This window comes from Crocodylus siamensis, chromosome 1 (assembly GCF_052110815.1).
Source record: "Crocodylus siamensis isolate JL-2025a chromosome 1, ASM5211081v1, whole genome shotgun sequence".
Lineage (NCBI taxonomy): Eukaryota > Metazoa > Chordata > Crocodylia > Crocodylidae > Crocodylus > Crocodylus siamensis.
In genome coordinates this window covers 413844311-413866156 of record NC_143395.1, presented here as the reverse complement: position 1 = coordinate 413866156, position 21846 = coordinate 413844311, and the positions used below count along the sequence as shown (strand labels likewise).

Here is a 21846-nt window from a genome sequence, read left to right as displayed (position 1 = left end):
AGTTCAGGTTTTGCAGGCAAAAGTGACTCCCTCTTAAATACTTCTGGCCTCCAGCTCCTCTGCTGGGCATTTGCTCTTGCTATTTTTGTCATCTGGGCTTCCCGGTAATATATACAAGTATAATGGAACTGTCCTTGGAGCCAGGTTATTCTTTATGGTGCATTGGTTAATAGTTACTTTTGTCAGAGCAATAAGTCTGCATCTGGAGCTGATGAAGATCTGGGATAAGTCAGGAGTGAGTGTCAGCCTTCCTTCCCCTGGCTCAGGCCTCTGCGCGCCCCAGCCCAGGCTCACCGTGTTGTCAGGCAGGGTTCATTTTTAAAGGCAAATGTTGCTCTTCATTCTTGCGGAGAAAGTCTGGATACACGTCGCTATGAATGGCCTGATTGTCTGGTTCTCGCAGCAGCCTGAATAGTTATGCAACTGGACAGGTGGTTGCAGTGCCGAGGAAGGCTATGGACACTAACCTCCTTCCTCAAAGACAAGGCTCCCCTCTTCACTTCCCCACTGATGAGTCAGTTCAGAGCAATCTCCTGTTAGCCACGGGTCACTCACCCCTCAGTGCCTTGACAGAGACAAGCCGACATCGGAGAACTGGGTTGATGCTGCTACGCCTTCTAGTTGGGTGCAATTTGTGAAGTGCATTGGTACAAAGGCAGATGCCAGCAAGCAAATATGGAGAAAAAGTGAACCCAACCAGCAACAGCTGCTTTGACTAAATGAAGACCCCAGCACACTTTCTTGCCCAGGGCAGGGGGTCGGACTCCATGATCTAATAGGTCCCTTCCAGCCCTAAAATCTATGAAGACTGGTATCAGGCAGCGTTAAGGCCTGAGATGAATCTGGGGCAGTGGCCTGGGTTCAAGTCCTCTCCTGACCGTCCTCCAAGCTGAGTCTTCTGAGTCGCACCATTCTCCCAGCATCCTCCTGTTAGTTGGGACTGATACGGCAGCTGCTTCCAGTCCTGTAAGCGGGGCAGAGCCCTAGCAAGAAAGGCTGCATGGTGTGAATGGGCAGCTGCCTCTTTCGAGGACTTCCAGGACCACCCCATCCTCCGCAGTGGGGTGTTCCCAGCCAGCAGAAAACATTGAGCACAGGGTAGCTCTGAAATCCTGCCCTTCTCCAAAGGCCACACAATGGCGCATACAGCCCCGGGGTATCAAGGCCCACAATCCTCCTGTGGGCAGGTCTGTCCTGTCCTCCATCCTTTCAGGGAAGGGACCAGGATGCTGGCACCGGAGCACACTTGACTTTTACCTACCAGGATGCGATAGTCAAGTGCTTGGCTGGGAAGGAAGACTCCATGCTCCTTCTGCCCATGCTCCTTCTGTGCCTTGCATTTGAGGCATGGTATAAAATGCAGACACACTCTAGAGCAGAGTCAATTTGGGACATTTACCACATCTCTCACGAGGAATGCACTGACCGCTAGGCTGCAGAGTTGAGTATGTGCCCTCACCCTTTCATGAATTTCCCATTGAGGCAGTAGCACTACCTAAAAGGGGTGGACGGTGCCCCTTTAGGGCTCACTGACAGCTGTGGGCAGCTACAACCCAGGTCCCCTGCTTCCTGGCGGACTGCTCTAACCACTACGCCGTGATACGAGGGTGTTTTCACCAACTTTAAAAAAAAAAAAAAATGGCCTTGCTTGTGCATTGTGAGGCTTCCCATCCTGTCAAGGTGGGGCTTGAGTGCCTACTGGAGTGATCCCTGGGGGCACTTTAGCCAGAACCACATCTAGTTTTGGGTTCTCAGGCTTAGGCTGGAGTTAGGTGCCCACATTGTGTGTGCAAGCGTGTGTGTGTGTGTGTGGCCCTGGGCAGAAGCGAGGTGCCGTGTCCTGCTGTAGACACCAACACCCTTTCTTGGAGGTCACCAGAAGTCCCTCGAAGCTTGCTACAAATGATGTTTTCCAACTATTTGAGTTGGTCTAATAAAAGATATCAGGTTTACCCAAAGACACTTGTCTACCTATGTCCTTAGACCAACACAGCTATAACCTACACTCCTCAAAGTGTGTGGCAGAGCTGGGTCTTTCAGATCCTGAGCGCATGACCCGCTCTCCTTCCTCGTGACTTTAACAGCAACTGACACCAGCTGAAGAGCAACCTATAATTTTCCTTAAATCCTTCTCCTTCCCTTTAACAAAATAGTTGTGTGTACAGTGTAGGATAGGCATACTCTTGAAGTTGGTGCCTCGCATGTCACCTGCTGAGTCTCCTTGGATACCCCGGGCTGCCTTACGCCATCAGGTTCATTGCTCGTTAGCAACTCCCTCTTTAGCCGCCAGGTTCCCGACTGAAGGCGAAATGGGTGTTTTCACATCTGTTACTGCATTTCATTAAAGTGAGCGTCATTCCAACCCTAATTTTCTCTGATTCCCAGAGATGCATCTTGGCCTCTGTGGTTCCTTCTCATTTCTCCAAGGAAGCCGGGGCGCTCAGCAGAGGACTTTGTAGGTGTTTGGAGAATGATTTCCATTTCTAGCCGTGTCCTTATGTTATTACCACTAAACATAAAGGAGTCCTAATGGTTGGGTCTCAAGTGCTCACGCCTGGTCCTAGCACGGTGATTAGTGTTAGACAGCAGACACCATCCCAAATTATCTGTCAGGAAACAGAGAGAGAGAGAGGAGGGACCTGTGCAATTGCAGTGAAGCTTAGCAAGAAGGCACTTTACCCAGATAAAGCCACTTCCGATGGCTGCTCGCATGCAAAGCGACTGTTACAAACAGTCCTGAAAGAAGGATCGATTAAAAGCATCACCCTTTGCTAGCAGGATGGGCTAGATCACTCATCTTGCTATCAGCGGTGCAAAGCCAGAGGTAACCCTGCTGACCTCAGTGGGATGGTGCCGCTTTTTGCTTTCCCATCAATATGGACAAGTACAGAACCAGGCCTAAAATGTCAGGCGGTTCCCCCGCACCCCTAAAAGTTTCTTCCTTACCAGTTGGAGCCATGAGCCAGATGCTCCAAGTGTCCGTGGCGTTCAAATAGTTGCCTTTAACTCCCCCAGTGTGTGAACCTCCTGTTGTCTCTTTTTGCAAACACCCCTCGGAGGATCCGGCTGTACTTTTATGCTGATCCACCTGGATCTTTCTTTTTAAGGAAAAGCTATCATAGCTTGCCATGAAGCAATACGGAGCAGGAGGGGGAATCTCGACTGCCCCTTCCCTTGAACTGATTACAAGAGAAGAAAAAAATCCCTCTCCTGAGTCCTGAGTTGCATCAACATTTCTGCAAAGGGAGCTTTTTTTTCCAGGAGAGACATGCAAAGTTTCTTTTATCTTCAAAGTTTTTTGGGGTTTTTGGGGTTTTTTTGTTTGTTTTTTTTTAAGAGCTTAACAGTCGCTGCGTTTAAGCTGGTTTCAGCCAGTTTTTTTTGCTCTCTGTTTGCACTTGAGTATGAAACCTGGGGAGTTGGCTTTGGAAGCTGAATTGATGCTTCAGCGAAAAAACTCCAAAGTCTTCAGTCGCCCCCAGTGAGGAAAACAATGCTGGACAGTAACCACAGGTGTATAGCCTGATTAAATGCAGGCAGGCTTATCCGGAGCACAGAAAGCCCAGGTGTGCACAGACCTTGGCAATCAAGGGGGATGTTTTCCAGAGACCGAGACAAGCTTGAAAGTGCTGCTGTTGTGAGAAAAGTGACTGGTAAAATAGCATCGTGGGGGTTCCTGATAGATCTGTTCAAGCTGCCATGTCTAGTTAAAAATAGAAATCACTAATGCTCTCTTCTTCCCAGCCCATAGGGTTTTATTCCCTCTGATGTCCATAGGCAACTTGCTTAGCTTTCAAGGCATTTTCTTTCCAATTTCCTGCCTGGGCACGTCTGATATTTTGGCCTTTTACCTTTTTTTTTTTCCTGGGTACTAAGGCTCTGCATTTACTTAATGGGGACAACAGATAAAGCAGAGGAGAATCTGGGTTGCTGCTTCTGGTAGAAGTATCATGCTTGCACAAAGTTTCCGTATCCCTGCTAGAAAAAAATAGCTAGGCCTGGAAACTGGTGGCAAAGATCCCAAGTAAGCCTTTTCTTTCTTTTTTTTTTTTCCTTTTAAAGGTCATTGAGGTTAGAAAGTCCACAACTCTGTGATTTAAGTGACAAAATTGGGAAGTCCTAAACCATGCAGTGACTCGACACAGCCCTTCAGCCAGTGCTGCCACGGCTTATAGAAAATGGGACTACTTTGGGCTTCTGTCATGTAGGACACTTAGGATGGGTCAACCATACTTAAAATGCAAGTGTCCGTGCATTCAAGCAGTAAAACACATGCTAAGTGACATTGTAACTTAGTAAAGGTAGGACTTTCTATCAAAGAATTGTAGACAACGAGGGTTGGAAGGGACCCCAGGGCTAAGTACAGATATTCAAAAAGCCTGAGGCTGAATTGATTCAAACTTTGCAGGGGGGAGTGTGGCCAGACCCTAGCTCCCGGCTGGCACCAAAGAGTTGAGCAGTGAGAGCAGGGGCATGGCCAGACCCCAGCACCAGGCCTAAGACAAAGGGGAAAGGAAGTGGGGAATCACAGAGACCCCCTGTTTACGCTTCCTGCCCCCCTCCACTTCTGCCACCCCAGCAGTGAGGGGGGCACTCCACAGCAGGGTTTCCCAACCCTTTCGCCGCCAGCCGGAGCAGTGATAATGCCCCAGCTAGGGAGGGGCAGGGGTGAGAACAGATAGCACAGCACAGCCCAGAGCTGCAAAGCACCCTGGGATGCTGGGGGACTGTAAGTTAACTTAAACCAGGAAGAAGTCTGGGACAGAAGTTCCATAAAAGGGTTTGACTTAAATCTGCGAAGTCTGATAATGCATTCGACCAGGTTTATCTTAAACCAGTTTCAGCCATTTTGAAAGTGATGTCTGTGCACTGAATTTCATGTTCTGTTACAGGTTTAAACTGGTTTCTGATCACTTAAACCGGTTTATGTGTAACTTCTGTCCCTAGCTGAGAAGGTCACATCTAGTCTAACCCTCTGCTCACAGCAGGACTGTCCCCAGTTAGATCATCCCAGCCAAGGATTTGTCTAGCCAGGTCTTAAACACCTCCAGAGATGGAAATTCCCCATCCTCTTTGGGTAACCTGTTCCAGTCCTTCACTACAACCCTCCTTGTGAGAGAGTTTGCTCCTAGTATCCAACCTCAACTTTCCTTGCTGCAACTTGAGAACATTGCACCTTGTTCTGTCTAAGGCAGGGGTGGACAAAATGCAACCTGCGGGTCGGATGCGACCCGCCAAGCCATTGTATCTGGCCCACGGGGCCTCTAAAAAATTTAGAAAATTAATATTTATCTGTCCCTGGCTGCCTGTCATGCGGCCCTTGATGGCTTGCCAAAACTCAGTAAGCGGCCCTCCACCCGAAATAATTGCCTGCCTCTGTAAGCAGTATTGCCAGATGATGTTAAGCAACATGTCTTCAGCTATTGTTGGACCCCTCCACAGAGATAACATAAGCAATTTGTGGTCCTCAACCATCCAGGGACCCCTCTGGTGTACCAAGCCTCTGTTGTTGGTCTCATCCCTGGCTTGAACCAGAGCCGGTTAAAGACTCCTGTGCCGTGCTGGGATGGACAATCACCGAGCTGCGCGTGCAACAGACTGTAGTAAGAGTTACCACGCAGCTGCTGCAAACGTGCTCTAACTTCTACTACAGCACAGTAACGCTTACTGTGGTCTGAATTAAATGCATGTTAAGTGTCCCGTACCGCAAGCCTCTCTCCATGTAGCCCCCGGAGGAAGTGAGCTTGTCACGGGTTGCACCAAATTAGAAGAACTAAAGACTGAATGTGGTGCCATTGGCACAGGCGCAACATCAATCTGATGGGCATGGCATGAATGAGAGATCCTGCTCCATTCACTGTTATCTTTCCCTGGTCTTCAGCGTGCTTTAAGACTGCTGTAGTGAAGACAGCGGGGAAAGTCCAGCCAGGGGAAGTTTCCAGCTTGAAGGTGGTCACAGTTCTCAGAAATGTTGTGGCCCTTCATAGGGCAGTGGTGACGATCGCAGCCGCAAACTTGGTTTCTTTCTCACGCACCCTTCCCTATTGCCGATGAACATGTAATGGCAATGCTGTCCTGCACCACCCCAAATCCCAGCGGACAGTGGTGCCAGTAAGTCTGCTGGCTCGTGGGGGAAGGCAAGGAGAGAAGCCTCGATTATAGGCTGCTGAACTCTGCGATAGCCTAAAATAGTCTTTTTCTGTTTCCTGGGTTGCTTGCTTGCAGTGTGGCTTTGCAGTAATGCCATAGGCAACTGGGGAGGAGGAAACGCCAACTAGATTTTCCTTATCTGACATGTGGCTTTAAAATCTGTGTAGCTGAAAGCCTATTTCAAGTGTAGGCTCTGATCCAGGGGTGCCCAGAGAGATCTCATTGAAGACCCAAGAGCAAGGCTAAGCATGGCATAGGGTATCACGTGGCAAGAGCATGATGTACATTTTGTCTGGGCTGGGCCATGCACATGTCTATCCATTGTTTTGCTCTTGGGTTTTTTGTTTGTTTTTTTTGTGGGGGGGGTTTAATTATGTACCTGCAGAAACTTTCTGGACAACCATTGTCTTTGTTTGTACTGGGGGAGATTATGATAGAAGAACAGGGCTGGCAGGGCCCTTGGGAGGCCATCTAGTCCAGCCCTTGCCTAGGTCACGGTCATCCCTGTCCAAATTATCCCAGACGAATATTTGTCTAACGCGCACTTAGAAACGTCCAGTGAGGGAGATTGCACAGCCTCTAATCTGTTCCAGTGCTGAATTGCTCTGAGTTACGTTCTCCCTCATATGCATCCTAAGCTTCCCTTTTGGTGGGATTGAAGTCCCGATGTCCTCTGCACTCTGCCAGCATATAGAAAGGGAGAGGCCTTGCCTTAAAGAGCCTGCGATATGCACAGACAAGACAGAGCAAGGGTGGGAAATGGAGGCGTTTTGATTGGCGTGGAATTAACGGGGACGGAACTAGGGGGTTTAGGAACTGGCTTCTCATCATATCTTCAATTGTCGTGTTCATGGAGAAGACCTCAATGAGCAGGGCTTGTTTTCAACAGGATCCCCCAGGGATTGGTTCTTGGCCCTATAAGATTCAATATGTTTTCCAGTTCCCTGGGCTGCAATAAAATAGTTGTTGCAATTTTTTTACTTTTTTTTTTTTTTTTTTAAAGACACAAAGATTACATGAAGGGAAGGATGTTAAGTGATCTTCATTTTGCCTGGTTAAACCATCAGAGTCCAGAAAACGGGTTTAATACACCCCAGGAAATGCACCTGGGAATTGTGTGCGCAGGCCATGCTTATGGGATGCGACACTGTCTGCACAAGCAGTGGTCTGGAGAACATCTCTGGAGTCATCTTGGGTGACAAGTCCTTAGGGCAATACTATGGCGAAAAGAGCCATCAAATGATCCTGAGATGCATAAAGCAAGGAATGCCTAGGGGAGGTGGGTAAGCGATTTTTGCCACTGATAAGGCTTTGACTACAGTGCCTTGGCCCAGTCTGGTGCCCATGCTTCAAGAAGGATGCAAAAATACTAGCGCAAGCTCCAAGGAGGGCAACAGAAATGTTTTGAGGACTGGAAAGCAAATTGGGGATGCGAGACTGAAAGAATTCAGCTCAGCTGCCAAGAAGGCCGAGGGGTGACTGGGTTGCTCAGCTTGCATGCGGAAAAGCAAATCTGAATGGCGGGGACAGGACTTCTCTGCCTTGCAGGCCAAGACATGGGAAAACCTAATTGCTGGAAGTGGAAGCAAAGGGAATTCAAAAGGCACTTTTCTAGCAGTGAATGTTAGTTAAGCACTGAAACAACATAGTGATGGAGATTGTCCCTGAGCCCATCAGAGTACATAGCTTAAGAGATGCGTTAATCAAGCTTTTGGGGAGCAATTCTTCAGATGGCATGGGGTGGAAGCTGGGCTGGATGGTTATGTCGGCCCCTTCCTACCTTGTGAGCTGTAGATCTGCACGCCTCGGTTTCCTGCCACCTTGCATGGGACATGTGGAGGTAGCATTGTAAAATGCTTGAGGGATGCTTAAGTAAATATGCTTGAGGGACCTTGTTCACCATATAAGTATCAAGCAGAAGGTAGGGCACGTAGAGACTCTGTAGTTTTGAGCCTGGAGGAGAAACAGCAGGAGGTCAAGGTTGCCCTTGTCCCCCCCCCTTGCTGGGCATGGGGACCTCTCAGCTGCACGTGGCTTTTTCTTAATGCTGAGGGTGGCTGCAATTCCTCGGGACATAGCACTTATTATAATCATGGTTATATGGTCTTAATACAGATCCACAAGCATTGAGAGGAATTAAACCTCTTGCTTCAGGGCCTCAGCAGTCAGCTGCAGTGGTCAAGAAGGAAGCCATTGTGACGTACAGTAGGATGTATTTTGCGGGGTTTTCGCCTTCTAAAGCGTCAGAAATTTTCCACTGCCCTAGATGGTCCACCGCATGGGGTGGTGCAGTACTCTGAGCCAATCAAAGGGATGGTTCCCCTCTGTTCCTCTCCATTCGGCACTAGCGAGGCCACAACTGGAGTCCTGTGTCCAGTTTTGGGCCTCCCCACTACAGAAAGGATTGGACAAGTTGGAGAAAGTCCAGCGGAGGTCAATGAAAATGGTTTGGGGGCTGGAGGACATGGCTTGTGGGGGAACTGGGCTTATTTAGTCTTTGGAAGAGAAGACTGAGAGGGGATTTAATAGCAGCCTTCAACTCTCTGAGGGGGGTTTTCAAAGAGGATGGAGCTGGGCTGTTCTCAGTAGTGGCAGATGACAGGACAAGGAGCAATGGGCTCAAGTTGCAGCAAGGTTGGATATTAGGAAAAACTTTCTCGTGAGGAGCATTGTAAAGCGCTGGAACAGGTTATCTAGATAAGTTGAGGAGTCTCCATCCTTCGAGGCTTCACACAGCCTTGGCTGGGATGATATAGTTGGGGCTGGTCGTGCTTGGAGTAGGGGGTTGGACTAGATGTGACCCCCCTAAGGTCCCTTCCCACCCTCATTTTCCGCGACTCTATGGCTTTCAGAGCTGCTTGACTGATGTTCCTTGCTCAGAGTCCCCAGGTGAGGTTGGCAGGGACCTTAAATTGTTTCGCCTTCCTCGGCTGCTGGAGGATCGACTTGCCTACTGCAGTGATGCTCAGTCATGGTTGGCCTTGGGGTCGTGTGAGCCATCAGTGTTACCATGTTACCACCCATCCAACAATGTACATCTTTGCTGGTATCTTTTCCTGAATTTGTCCTATTGGTTTTGTTTGCTGGTTTTGACAACTTATTCTATTTCTCACAACCATTTTCAATTTTGGTTCTGTTTTCCTAGGTACACTCCCTCCCAGGCATCATCTATAGTTTCTGTGCATTGTGAAAATACTAGTGCAGAACAGGCCTCTGTGAGACCCCAGTAAAAGCATCCTCCCACCTTAACAGCAAACCCTTGATAACTTCAGTGCAACGGGTGCACAAGTTGTTGAAAATCCTCAGTCCGTCAGTGATTTCATTGATACCTAGTATGTTCGTGGGGATGGCATGGAAAACCTTACTGAGGTCAAAAGATGTCACGTCTGCTGCTTCCCTCTTATCTGCAAACCCTATCAAAGGAGGAAATTAGATTGGTTTGAAGTGATTTATTCCTGGTGGTTTCTTATCAGCTGTTATTCTCCAGGTGATTATACATGGATTGTTTGTTCATTTGTTCGAGCGTCTTTCCAATTACCAAAGACATGGTCTTAACTTCCCATGTCCTCCTTTAACACATGAAAGACCTGCACTATGTTTACCATTCTCCAGTCCTTCAGGACTGCCCCCATTCTTCAGAAATTCTTGAAGATAATTGCTGATGATTTAGAGATTGCTTCGGCTAGCTTTTTTAATACTCCAGGGTGAATTTCAGCAGCCCCTGCCAGCTTGAATGCATCCAGCCTATCTGGATGTTCTTTCCCTCTTTCCGCCTACACTGCTACCCCCTTGTAGAAGTTAATTGCATTAACTATCTGGTCACAATTAACCTTTTTTTGTGAAGACTGAAGCAGAAGAGACATCAAATACAGCCATCTTCTGCAAGTTGCATGCTGTCCTGTTCCCTGTCCCCGTTAAGCAATAGACCTAGGCTTTCTCTTCCTTTTCCAGTGTATTTATAGGCCCTTATTTGTTGCTTTTTTTAATGTCCCTAGCAAGTTTCGACTCTTTTACACCTTAACCTTTCTGATATTTATCCCTACCTGCTCACACTATTCCTTTTAGTCATGTCTTTGTTTCCAGTCTTCATACTTTTTAGGTCACATAAAAAGCTCCCGCTTTATCCATGTTGGTCTCTTCTTGTTTGCTCCCTATCTTTCCCTCTTGGTCGGAATAGTTTGTCTCTTAATGCCATCTCTTTCAGTAACTGCCAGCACTTCTGCACTTTCTCCCTCCCTCCATTTTCCCCCTTCTTTTTTTTTCCTTAGACAACCTATCAACCAGTTCCTGAAGTTTGGTGAAGTTTCTATTTTTTTTAAGCTGTCGTCCTAGTCTGTTGCTGTCAGTCCTTTGGCTCATGAGCTCCACCACTTCCTAGCATGGGCCGGATGAAATTCAACAGAAGTCAGACCAGATTATCTAACATCCCGTCTCTTCATTTTTTCGTAGACTCTAAGGCCAAAGGGGAAGTGGTTCACCCAAGGTTGCACAGCAGAGCAGTGTCAGAGCCAGCCACTGCACTTGGGGATCATTCGAGTTCTGGCCCCAGCACTGGACTACGCTGCATCTAAGGTAAATGGCAGCTGCATGGTGAACATGCAAAAACCATCCATGCGCTCGTGGAGGTCAAGATGGGATGAAAAACGAGTCTATAGGCAGTCTAATCCATGCTTGGGCTCTAAAACCAAGAGACCCAACTCAATCCTAACAGCTGATGACCCCAGCTGCTTCCCCTGGACTAAATCTGGGCATTTACTCTAGACTGTGCATGGGTACTGAAGCCAATATTTGTCCAAGGTGCTCTCTTTACAGTGGAGGGAAGCAGAAGTAAATAGAGTTAAGTGTGGAGCAATATCATGCTCACCTCAAATCAGTTGTGTTGCCCTCCTTGGAGTTTGTGCTACTATTTCCACATCCTGCTTGAAGCGTGGGCATTGGACTGGGCCAGGGCACTGTAGTCAAAGCCCTATCAGTGGCAAGATTGCTTACCCACCTCCCTTGGGCATTCCTTGCTTTATGCATCTCAAGATCATTTGATGGCTCTTTTTGCCATAGTATTGCCCTAAAGACTTGTGCAGGAGCCATCACCTACAATGACTCCAAAGATGCTCTCCGGGTCACTGCTTTTGCAGACAGTGTCGCATCCCATAAGCACGGCCTGTGGGCACGATTCCCAGGTGCATTCCCTGGGGTGTATTAAAACAGTTTCCTGGACTCCAACCATTTAACCAGGCAAAATGGAGATTGCTGAACATCCTTCCCCTTGTGTAATCTTTGTGTCCTAAAAAAAATAAAATAAAATACCAACAACTATTTTATTGCAGCCCAGAGAATTGCAAAACATTGACTCTTGTAGGGCCAAGAACCAATCCCTGTGGGAGCCTGTTGGAAATGAGCCCTACCTATTGAGGTCTTCCCCATTAACACGCAAAAGGGTTCGACTTGCATGGGTTTCCTGGTGCGTTCTGAAATTACTGTCGGCATACAGATGGGCAAGCAGCATTTGGCCCCTCGTGAACATTTCCTGTTGGACAGCCTTGCCCTTCACTCTGGAAGGATAACTTTGTTACTAGGGGATCACTTTGGCTTCCTGCCTTTATCAACAGAGCAGCTTGTAGGCAGGAGGCCAAAGGCAATTTGATGTGGTTTCTAATATATGCCACACACAAATGAACTAGAAATGCCTGTGGCATATTCCCTCCGCTCCTTAGAAATGTGCTGCAGACCGTGCCATCCCAAGATAAGAACAATGCACCTGGTTCTCTTTTATTCTTTGGCTAAATGACCACATAAATGTCTTTCCTTGGCCTGAAAGACAATCGTCTTATTTGTTCTAATTTTTATTGAAGCAATTGGCAAACGAGATTGTTATCCCTCTAAAGATTTCATGCGGTTCTCTAAGAGAATTCTTGCCTTGTAATAGTTAAACTACATCCTGTTTACAAGGCAATTAAGAGGCCCAATAAGTGCAAATCCACAACAGCACCGATATAGGTTATTGCTCCCTCAGCTAGGAACAGACGATAACTTGCATAAATAGCTCAGCTAGTCTTGAGGGTCTCTGTTATGCACTCCATGTTATCAGCATCAAGTAAGTGCCAGCTCCCTCCTAGAAGGCTTGAAGCAGTCACAAGTCATTGGTACTGGAACAGAAACCCTTATTGGGTTGTCTTCTCTGTTTACTCCTGCCGGGTTTTTTTTCTTAATGAAGTAGGGCAGGAAGGGAATTCGCAGATGTAAGCTGCTGAAGGCATTGATCTTCTAACTAAAAACTAGCACTGGGCCTGATTTTTTTTTTTTTTTTTTTTCATGCACCAGTGTAATTCCAGTAGAGCTGATCCCAACTTTCTCCCGTGAGACAGCAGAGTCACTGGCTGTTTCTTGTCCCTATTTTGAAGTTTTAGGATCATGGGAAAGTAGGGGTCCTCAGTTGGTCATATGGTCCAGGTAGGATCTTCCTGTCATGACTAAACTATCCCAGCCAAGTGTTTGTCCCACCTCCTCTTGAAAACTTCCAGGGATGCAGCTTACATAACTTCTCTAAAAGTCAAAAGATATCACCTCTTTCATGAGTTTTGATTTGTTTTGCCTCTAGACCAATACAGCGACAACCTGGATGCCTGACAACTTCTCTAGACCGCCTGTCCCAGGGCTTGACCACCCTCAGAGTCAGAAAGTCCCTCCTAATCGCCAACCTTAATTTCCCCAGATGCATCTTGAGACTATTTATTGCTCCTAGTCCTGTCCTCTGAGGTTGCAGAGAAGACTAGTTTTGTCAGGGATTTCAGCAGATCTAGGATTTCACCCATATGGCTTAAAAACTGCATTGGGCGCATGGATCAAGGAGGTTGCCCCAGCTCGCTTTCCACATCGGTGGCAGTTGAATGAGTCTTCGGAAGAACAGAATAGGAAATGTAGCAGTTAGCCGGCTTTCCTCGCTTGAAGAATAAAGCCAGAACAGCTGGTGGGCTGAGCTGTGAGAGAGGTCTTGAGTATGTAAATGAGTGCAATGTCTGGAGGTCTCGTAGGCAGGGTTTAACACTTCAAGAGCCTCCTTCCTGCAGCAGGTGGCTTTCAGTAGTACAGAGTTGTAGTACTTCCATCCACGCATGTCTCGGCCCAGGGAACAGTCCCGTTCTCCTAAATGTATGAGCTCCTGCTAAATGTATGAGTGGCTGAAACTGGAATGTACCTGGCAAGAGCTACCGTAATGCATAACATGAGACCAGAGGAGGAAATTGCTCATTTTGTCTTGAGGTCATACAGAAAGTCCAATTTGCTGCTCGTTCCTAGCTGAAAATGGCAGTCTGCCCCCCTTTCCCCTCTTCCCCCCCCCCGCATTATCTCTCAGCAAATCTTTAGTAGCTCTGTGCCCCAAGATCTCATATTCCTCAAATGTCCTGGATTTCTGTTGGAGCAGACTGCCTGATGAAGGGGGTTCATGGCCAAAAGTTTGCAAGTAAAGACATTTTTTTTGCAAAAATCTTGTGGGTCTAATAAAAGATATCATCTCTACTATGAGTCCTGATTGCCTGTCGGAACAGACTGCACTTTCTTAGACCACTTAAATTGCAAACTGTATAGGACCAGGCTGCGGGGTTTGTGTACTGTTTTCATATTGTGCTGAGCACAATAGCGTCCTGGCTGCTGCCTGAAACTCCTGGGAATGACCATGTTGCGGGGTTTTTGGTTGTAGCCATGTTGGTCTAAGGACATAAGGTGGCCAGGTTCATCACATAGATGTGACATCTTTTATTAGACCAACTGAGTAATTGGAAAAAAGGTCTTTGCAGAGCCAGAACTTGAATGTTCAGTGGCTGGCTCTGACACTGCTCTGCAGTGTGACCTTGGGTGAACCACTTCCCCTTCGGCCTTAGAGTCTATGAAAAAATGAAGAGATGGCGTGTTAGATCATCTGGTCTGACTTCTGTTGAATGTCATCTGGCCCATGCTGGGAAACGATGAAGCTCACAAGCCAAAGGACTGAGAGCAACAAACTGAGTATGGCAGATTAAAAAAATAAGAGACTTCAGCCAACTCCAGAAGGTACTCAGTTGGTCTAATAAAAGATATCACATCTACCCAAAGAACCGTGCCTGGGAATTACCATAATACACATAAGTATATATGATCAGGGCATTTGTAATGATGTGCTTTCCTGTCTTTTTGTGTTTTGCATATTGGTGAGTAATTCGCAAGGGATCTCCAGGTCCTTGGTGTGAATTAGCCAGGAGCCACTATTTGCTCTATGGGGGGGAAAAGGGAACTGTGCAAACTGTGAAGTCAGTGCAAACTTCTAGGAAGTGGCTGGCAAAAGGTTTCTGAGCTGCGGAAGAGACTTGCAGAGGGGCTCAAAGGACAAAAGTGGCAACGATGACACCTCCAGGGTGTTTAATTGCCTGTTGTTAAAGGGTAGGGGAAGAGGTGATAATAGCATGTGGTTGGAGACCAAGAGGACTGAAACAGTGGGAAGAGGAGGAGAGATGCTATCAGTCATCGTCCTCTGTCTTTACACCACATTTGACCAGTTTGTTTCACATGCTTGTGCTCACTTGTTGTATTTTGTGCAGTCTTTCATTGTACATGTGCCTTCAAGCAGCGGGCATTGCAGCGTTGCATAGTCTGAGGCCCTGTGCCACAGTTGTGGGTGGTACAGCCCCACTTCTTTAATTCCTTGGAGCATCCAACTCCAGCACGTAGGCGGTTGAGACATCACCCCTTTGCCATGGTTTGTCACCCGCTGGTGGTAAAGATTTGGCCACTGGAGCGTCCATTTTTTCGCTGTCAGGTACTTTCCTCAGCCTCTCGTTGCACATCTGTAGCTGTCTCTCTTTGGATGTGGCATCAAAAAGGTTGGGTGCTAGTGAGGAAGCTCCTGCATGACTTGAGTCACTTGTGTGCTGCGGGGCGGTTGGACAGTGGGTGCCCCACGTCTTCAGTTTGTCTCGATCACTCTAGGCCACAGCAGAAGCGTTCACGTTGTGACCCATCAGGTAATAACCTGGTAATGGCTGCAAATTCTGCTAACGCTCCAAACCACAATTTTGACTATCAGTTAATACCTGATATTTTAATCTGTGGGTGGGGGAGGAGGGACAGGTTAATGGGGCGGAAAGGAGTAGAAGAGCAGCAGCGCAGATGGATGGGTTTGTTCTCCAGGGGCATCTCTGCCGCAGAGCTCCCAAACCCCTTGTTGGAAGGGATAACGAGAGAGCTCGTGGTGCTAGTTAGCGAAGTGGAAAAGCAGTAGGAATAACGAGCATTTCTCACTGCTCGAACGTGACTGGTGCAGGCCTGTAGGATACCAGCCTGCTCGGAGGCATGTGAGTTAAAGCTTTTTATCTGGAAATGGCGTTGTAGTTGCCTACAATTCTGTGCTGGAGCCATTAAAACACAGCCATGAAAAGATCTAGCAAGGGCCGTAAAGCAGGAATCAGCAGCTTGGCTCCGTTCTCTCCTGACCCGGGAAGATGGCAAGGTCAGAGGTTGAAAATAGGATGTGTGGAAGAGAGGAAGGAGAAGAAAGAAGGTAGAGGCTTTCCCCCGTCTTATGTTGCTTCATGGTTGAGAGTAGCCATATGTAGGGTTTAGATTATGGTTGTATGGGATGGTTTGGATAGGGATGATCCTGCTTCAGTTGGATTGGATGACCTCTGGAGGTCCCTTCCAGCCCCACTTCTCTCTGACCCAGTCATTTGTTTTGCATAATTCACTGATGACTCCCCACTGACCTGTGCAAATGGAAGTGGTGGTCTGCCCTCCTCCTGTGGTGGTCTTTTAGTCAGGTCGAGATTACCAAGCTATGGAGGGACTATCCAGAAACATGTGCTTGAGGCTGGTGCTCCAGGCTGGGTTCATCAGTTCTGCCAACCTGCCCTTGCAGTGTGTAGGGCATAGGTCGGCCAAAACAAAGGGTGAGGGATTCACCGCCTTCTCCTCCCCGTGGAGCTCCTGGCTGGAGTTGAAGTGTCTTCCTTTCCCAGCTGAGCACCATGGGAGGTTTGGGAGTAGCAACCTGACTTGCCCTTCCTGTGAATGGATTTCTTCCCTGAACCCCTTCAGCTGTTCAGGCCTCATGACCTCTGAGTCATAATGAATCTAGTCCACAGTGTCTTAGGCTTGGTACCTTCTGGTAGGTTTGGTACCTTTAAACAACTTCAGTATAGCACCAAGGGAGGTCACTGTCGTAACGGGGTATTGCTGTGTCCCCTGTGTGGTTGTGCCTGCTTCTCTCTTCATTTCCCATTGAACATAGCAGTAACAGAAAAACTGCAAACCAGGTGCTTAATTACTCCGTTTACTTAATTGGCCGAATTCAGGGATCAGCAGCCTACAGCCCGCAAGCTGGATCCAGCACACCCAGTGATTTCACCTGGCCCATGAGACCTAGATATGGGCAGCGGGCAGCTTTGGTGATAGGGAGAAGTGACAGCGAGGAAAAGCAGCAACCAGTTTGGAAGGCCCGCCAACTTTGGAGCAAGTTGTGTCATTTCAGCGTGCTGCCAAAAACGTTGCCGATCCCTGGTTTAGAGGGCCCTGTTGTCAAAACTGAGGGTTATTATCTGCTGTAGAATGGCGAGACTGGGACTTTTTAAAAGAAAAGTTGTGTATTAAGAGATACTGGTCAATATTATTTTTAAATAATAATAATTCAGTGCATCAAGGATAGACTGTGTCGTCTATCCCAATATATAGGATAGATACCTAACCACTAATGCACTCTGGATGTCTGCAGTATATCCATGGCAGAGCATGTTAGGAATAATGAGATTTAGAAGCATGCCCTGGTCTTTTGCAAGCATATTACAAATTACTGTGACCATGCAGTCCAAACTCGTTACCAGCCCTGGGAACATTTGAAGTTGGTCTCGCACTGTTTCCTTGGGTTCATGCACAACTTTAATTTTTTTCTTTGTCCTACAGATTTGAAAATGCCTCTATCAGCCTGGTTCAACTTGCTGCTCCTCCTTCCTTGCATTGGTACGACCAAGACCTGCTATCCAGGGTGCCACTGTGAGGTGGAGAGTTTTGGGCTCTTTGACAGCTTCAGCCTGACCAAGGTAGACTGCAGTGGAATAGGGTCGCACATTGTTCCCGTGCCAATCCCATTAGATACCTCCTACCTGGACCTGTCTTCCAACAAACTGGAAACCATCAACGAATCAATGCTTAGTGGCCCGGGTTACACAACATTGGTTAGCCTTGACCTTAGCTATAATAAAATTGCCAAGATCTCTTCCACTACTTTCTCCAGGCTCAGGTATCTGGAGTCTTTGGATCTGAGTCATAACTCTTTGGAAGTCCTTCCAGAAGAGTGCTTCTCCAGTTCACCATTGGGGGACGTAGATTTGAGCAGCAACAGCCTCTTGGAAATAACAATGGAGGTCTTTGCTTCCAAAGGTCAGGGGAAACCCATGAACGTGGATCTATCCAACAACGTGATACGCAGAGTTGCGAGACATCGCAACAGAAACATTCCCAACATCCAGAGCTTAAATCTTTCTGGAAACAAACTAACTACCGTGCCAAATCTTCAAGGGATTCCTCTCCGATACTTAAACCTGGATGGGAACCCATTGGCCAAGATCGAGAAAGGTGCCTTGGTGGGGCTGAAGGATTTAATCCATTTGTCTCTCAGCAGTCTTCCTGACTTCAGAGAACTCTCTCCCTACAGCTTCAAAGAATTGCCAGCCCTCCAGGTACTTGACTTATCCGGCAATCCCAGTCTTAAGTCGCTGAGTGCTGAAGTTGTCTTTGGTTTAAACTCCCTGCAAGAACTCAACCTCTCCAGTACAGGTGTACCATCTTTGCCAAAGACTGTGCTAAAATACTTACCGTCCATCAAAAGCATCACCTTGGGAAAGAACGTGCAGTGTTTTAAGACGATTAAAGAAGGGCAGTACCACCGACAAATGGGGCACACCAAAAAAGAGGTCCTCAGTTGTCACAACAGCAATGGGTCTGTAGCGGCAGCACCCTATGTTTTGTGATGACAGTTGGAGCGGGTGGGAGTGGAGGGGATTATACGGCTGCCCGGACAGAAATGGGCTGCAGTGTGCCTTTTGTAAAATTGTCAATAATTTATATATTTGTATATGCCAATACTTGATTGCGTGTGTGTTTTATAAACTCTGTATTACTGGCCACCATTTTCTTCCACAGTCATGTGCAACCTCTTGATTCCCTCAAGCCATTTTAGCATCATGCCTCCAGCTCAGGAGTTCAAGAATAGCATTTTACTGTGAAAGGGGACCAAGCAATGTCGCTATTCTGGACTTTTAATAGAGGGAACAAATGCATTCGGACCAATTGTACTCGCAGCCCTCTCTGGTGCACATCAAAAACACGTGAACTCTGCATTCATTTACTTGCAAATCCATGTTTCATCTCCTTTCCTTTTATTCCTCAAGAAGTGCCTTCCAGATGTTGCCTTCGTTAGCAGAGCCTTGCTCATTTGTCATGCACTTTCGGTCTGAAGAAACCTTTTGGGACACATGTGAGCAAAGGGTGCTGCTAATGTTTTTAAATGCTGTTTGCATAGAAGTGCAATGAACACTGGGTAACTGGGGACCATATTTTCCCCTCTGTCTTTCTGATTGCATTGGAGCCTCCACTGAGAAGCTGTCGGGATGCAGATGTGTCCTTGATCTTCCTGGAGACAAACTGTTCAGATATAGCCCTGTGTCTACGCCGCTCTTGCTATTCTTGCAGGCTCCTGCCTCTCACTGTCCTCTGTATATAGCAGGGTGGGTCTGCCTCCAATAAAGAGCAAATGGTCTGGGAGCTCAGCTCCCATAGGGGCAAAGGAGCATGAGCTGTGAAACAGAGGGAGCATGTAAACTAGATTTGAAACCTTTTTCGAGGAATCTTAACTACCTTATCAATCAGAGACAGGAACCCAAAGGACTGAGCCAAGAAATTTTTGTTCCTCCTCTGCCTTCCCCTGCCTGGGGAGAACTTGTGCAGCACAGCTGGGCCTTGTGAAGGCAGTTTCATGCTAGAAAATATCTGCCTAGCAAATGCAGCATGGGAAGGGAGGAGAGAGGCTCCAGCCCCAGTGCCTGGGGTGACATGTGCCGGCTCTCCAGCAGCCCAGGCAGTGCAACACTTGCTGCTTTGTGCTGATTGTTCCTTCCCCACCTTGGCAGCTAATGAATCTGTTTAAGCCCTTGCCTGTAGAGCTTGCAAAAGCACATAACCACATCCCTCTTCCCTCGGTTCCCTGCCTGATGAGCATGGCGATAGAGAGAAACCACAGAGCAGGGACAAAAAACAGTTTAGGGAAGTGGGTAGCACTGGCTGAAACAGGAAGGGGGGGAACAACGTGGAGGACGTGGGGCAAGGCCACTGGCAAAAAAAAAAAAAAAATGAGGAAAGCTCCTGTTCCATTGAGCTCAGTGGGGAATTTGGTATCAGTCCCCAAAGGGAGGGAGTGACGCAGTCCGCCTGGCTGTGACAACCCCATCGGTGGAGGTGTCTCCTTCCCCCCTACCTGAATTTGGTCCACTGTCCCTAGGTAGGGGAGGGGAGGAAGAGAAACCATGCAAGGCAGTGTCAGCTCTCGGCTGTATTAGGCTATGGTCTTGTAGGAGTAATTGCAGCCATGTAACCAAAGTGTGTCCAGACTACCTGGAGGAGAAAAGGGCAAGGTTTACCATGCATTAGCTGCTAGTGAGCACAGTGTTATACCATGGTAAGGGAAAGCTACCCCTGTGGTTAATATAACTCCCTTTCCTTAAGCAACCTTTTCCTTTGTGGTTTCTCTGTACTGATCCAAGCTGCCTTTTTAACCAGCTTAAGTTGGTGTGTCTGGTCATTTTGTTTAAACCCTTTTTTTTAGTTTAGTTTAGTTTACGTCTGTTAGGAAGGGTGAAACTAAACTGCTCTAAGCCACTATTTAAACCCAAATGGGTACATCCGCCTGGCTGTTTGCATCATCACCCTATTGGTTCAGTTGACCGATGTGTAGACGGCGCCAAGGTTTAGTGGCGTCAGAGTTATCCCAGACTTGAGCAGGTGGAAGAGGGATGAAATCAGGCTCGTCTCATACGCCGGCACTGAGAATGGCAGCCCACAATATGGGGTGATAGGAAGTGCAGGGGCAGAGTCTCCAGGGAATCGGGACAAACGTAGCGTCCCCTGGAAGTTGGGGCAGGAGGGAAGGTCATATGGAGAAGGTCAGGATACACCTGGTTATATCCGTAACCGCTGAATATATTCTGATCTGCCGAGCAGAAGAAGGATGACAAATCAAAGGTGCTTTGCAATGGAAACCCGCATCATGGATCCCAGGAAGAGCAACATCTTCCTGCTTTCATCCTCCGGAGTATTTTACTGCCAGAAATTACAGCTGCCTCCAACCCATTCTCTGTGGGAATGGTAGACAATTGAGCAAATCCAAGCCAGCTGTTGTCTAAGAGGGGCCGATTCACAGCTGTAGTTTTATCTCAGCTCTGGATCCAGCATTGGCTTTCCAAATATTTCCCAGCAAGAGTTTTGCTCGTTCGAAATGGCTCGGTCCCCTCTCGTATCGAATGACAACCATTTCTGGTTGATTTTTCCGTGTTTGCTGAGCCTTTTCATTGCTCAGCTGGCCTTCAGGGTCATGAGAAACCTGTAGATTTTCTTAAAAAGGCAACAACATTGTCTCAGGCAGAGGATGCCAATCTACAAGCCTTCAGGAGGGGAAAGGATGGACAAAGAGTTGTACTGAGTTGTCCTGTCTTTCTAATGGAGCTTGCCTTTTTAAGATAATTTTTCTGCTGGCAGAAAATTTAATTTTTTTTTAATTGCTTAAGTTTATAATTGTGTACTTAGGTGGAATGTTAGGGGAATAATAAAGGGCGACAGGAGGTCGGGCCCTTGTACCACTGTGGTAAATCTGTAATGCCCAATGTGACAATCCAATTGAAGACTGCAAGATGAGCTCTTGTAATCTCATGCTAGCTGCTAGTTAAGTGAGTCTCAGCAAGGGCTGGCAAAGACCTTCTCTGTGTCTTTTTTTTTTTTCTTTCTTTGTAAGAATCTCTGCAGCATTGTAATGCTTTACGATTATTTCACAATATAATAAAGTGATCCAGAGAAGAATGAAGCTGCCTCTCCTGGTTTTCTCTTCTGATGCGGCCAAATGCTTGGTTGCTAATGATGTCTGAGGAACCTCTCTGCACCCCAGGTGGGGTTTTAAACCAGCGTTTGCTTGTGCCGTCTCCAGTGGTGCCAAAGTCGATGAGATGGCACCTATCTGCTCACGGCAGCGTCTGCCCCACTACGTCACTTAGCGGTCTGGCTGGAAGGGAGGATGAAATGCTTTGTTTCGATGTGATGGCACTGGAAGGAAAGCTTTGGCTTTTGGACATGCAAGAGAAAAAGCCACGGGGTATTCGGAGTGCGTTTTCCCGCGCCAAGGTCTGCTCCAGAGTCTGTTGGAGTCTCTTCGGCAAGTTTGGGGTCAGGCCTGCTAGTGAGAGATGGTCATAGTGGGGAAGGACGGTGGAGTAACAAGCACAGTCCAGATCCTGGAGTCACTAGGATTGTCTGTGCCCGTGACCTATGTCCACAGCAACACTAAAATGACAGCCTGAGACAAGGGTGCTCAACCCCTGGCCTGCTGACCAAACCCAGACTGCAGAGCCATGATATCCCGCCCGCAGGGTCAGGAAATTTGGTGACAGGGGCCCAAGCCCCGCATGGTGGGTC

At 47.6% G+C, this 21846-nt stretch overlaps 1 protein-coding gene across 4 annotated transcripts in view; it reads left to right on the top strand.

Annotated features, from left to right (window-relative positions):
* The window catches only part of TSKU (tsukushi, small leucine rich proteoglycan), a 28729-nt gene extending 7488 nt beyond the window's left edge, over positions 1 to 21241 (top strand). For 2 of the 4 annotated variants that reach the window (XM_090030731.1, XM_090030733.1), the window contains exons 2-3: positions 10600 to 10722; positions 17074 to 21241. In XM_090030731.1, the coding sequence (XP_089886857.1) occupies positions 17082 to 18140 (1059 nt within the window). In that variant the 5' untranslated portion in view covers positions 10600 to 10722; positions 17074 to 17081 and the 3' untranslated portion in view covers positions 18141 to 21241. Of the gene's footprint in view, positions 1 to 9295; positions 9638 to 10599; positions 10723 to 17073 lie in introns of all 4 variants that reach the window. The other 2 variants (XM_090030732.1, XM_090030735.1) reach the window with 2 other exon arrangements.
* Positions 21242 to 21846: the final 605 nt, after the last annotated feature.